The sequence below is a fragment of the Acanthisitta chloris genome, unplaced genomic scaffold, assembly GCF_000695815.1.
Source record: "Acanthisitta chloris isolate BGI_N310 unplaced genomic scaffold, ASM69581v1 scaffold34582, whole genome shotgun sequence".
NCBI lineage: Eukaryota > Metazoa > Chordata > Aves > Passeriformes > Acanthisittidae > Acanthisitta > Acanthisitta chloris.
In genome coordinates this window covers 20,040-21,733 of record NW_008659360.1, presented here as the reverse complement: position 1 = coordinate 21,733, position 1,694 = coordinate 20,040, and the positions used below count along the sequence as shown (strand labels likewise).

The following is a 1,694-nucleotide window of genomic DNA, read 5'->3' as shown; positions in this document are numbered from 1 at the left end:
TGTGAATGTGTGTTCTCCTTTGTGCTCTGTAATGACCTGTTAGTAAATGACAAATATGTCCTTCCCTGCTGCAGCTGTAAACAGTTCTGATGGATTGTTGGCCTTCCCAAAGCCTTTTCCATCTACTGATCATAAAGGCCTGTGTAGGAGCGATGTCTTGCTTGTGCTTTTGCAGAAAGGGTATTCCAAAAACTGTTATTAGGAGGTTATCAGAAGGAGGCAACATTATGCTGTTCTTCTTGATAGCCACATCTTTACTACCACCACATCAGAAGCTCTTCTAATGGGTAGGACCAATGGCTGCCTGCTTGTGATCTTGGTTTAAGTGGATTATCTTCCTGCAATCCAGAGGTCACACTAGAGCCTGCTTACAAGCAAATTGAAAATAATGGCTACTTTAGATCTTAGGCCTTCAGGAGTTTGTTCAATTAAAAGAAGATAGCTGTTTTTTATTCAGGAAATCAGCAAGGGTCATTCTGCTTTGAAATATTGTATTCTGGATGTGTTTCCATGGGTCAACTGGCTTTTAAAATCCAATCAGGTTAAATTCACATCATATAGAAAACAATGCCAAGTTAGTAGATTAGTAACAGGCTGGCTAAGTGTGCTGTGCCATATAGCGTTTGGGAAAAGCATAACTTTCATGCTCTGTCATGCTCTCAAAGTGCAGAAAACTTTCGGTGCATATCCTTTCAATGGGGGTGCTTTGGGCTGAGGGTGGTTTTCAGCACGGCAGTAGGGGAGGTGGGGATTGCTTCCTGGAGGAATAAGGGTAACCTTCTCGTCGTTCTCCTTGCTGCACAGTGACGTTTTGTGGCACATGCTCATGCTGCCTGTTGCTGCTTGACAGGCTAACCATAAGACTAGGACATGACACAATAACCAGTACTTTTGTGAAAAGTAGAGTTGTTAGCTTAGGTGTGCCTGTCATCTTCCAATATGGATGATTTAGGTACTTCCTTCTGATCTTTTTACAAGGGTATGTAGTGATAGAGCAAAAGGCAGTGGTTTTAAACTGAAGGAGAGTAGGTTTTGTTTAGATATTGGGAAGATATTCTTTGCTGTGAGAGTGGTGAGGCAATGGAGCAAGCTGCTCAGAGAAGTTGTGGCTGCCCACATCCCTGGCAATGTTCAAGGCCAGGCTGGATGGAGCTTTGACCAACCTGGCCTAGTGAAAGGTGTCCCTGCTCACAGCAGGGGGGTTGGAACTATATGGTATTTAAGGTCCCTTGCAACCCAAACCATTCTGTGACTCTCTGATCTCGGGTGAATGCTCTATTCATCTTATTCTGAAATATTTCTGTTGCAGAAGGGCGATATCGATGGCAGTGGCAGCATTTCATGATCTTGGGGAGGCCATGAGAGGTTCCTGAGTACCACATGATTTGTTGTATCACAAGGGGTGGCAGTGGCAGACTTAGCCGGGTTCTGTTCATGAAACATGTGAGCAGCCTGGTGAAAGGCATGTGAGAGATTCAAAGTGCTGTTACTGTTACATTCCTAAGTCCTTTCATCTGAGTTCAGTTGCTTTCTGGTTCTCTTCCTTGACAGGTGTTGTCTCGTGGGCAGCTCTTTAGCAATCCCAACTGGAACCTCACACCAAAAGGCACCATGATAATGATGTCTGATGTCACTGCAGCTCCCAGACTGGGGTCAACTGCCACCTCTCCAGCCGTGGCTCCTAACTTCTCCTG

General features: G+C 44.9%; 1 protein-coding gene across 1 annotated transcript in view; it reads left to right on the top strand.

Annotated features, from left to right (window-relative positions):
- The first annotated feature begins 1,555 nt into the window (after positions 1-1,555).
- TMEM184B (transmembrane protein 184B) overlaps positions 1,556-1,694 on the top strand; it is a 13,757-nt gene continuing 13,618 nt past the window's right edge. Inside the window, exon 1 of the mRNA XM_009069371.1 lies at positions 1,556-1,694. This exon is cut by the window's right edge and continues 100 nt beyond it. Coding sequence (XP_009067619.1) covers positions 1,612-1,694 — 83 coding nt within the window. The 5' untranslated portion in view covers positions 1,556-1,611.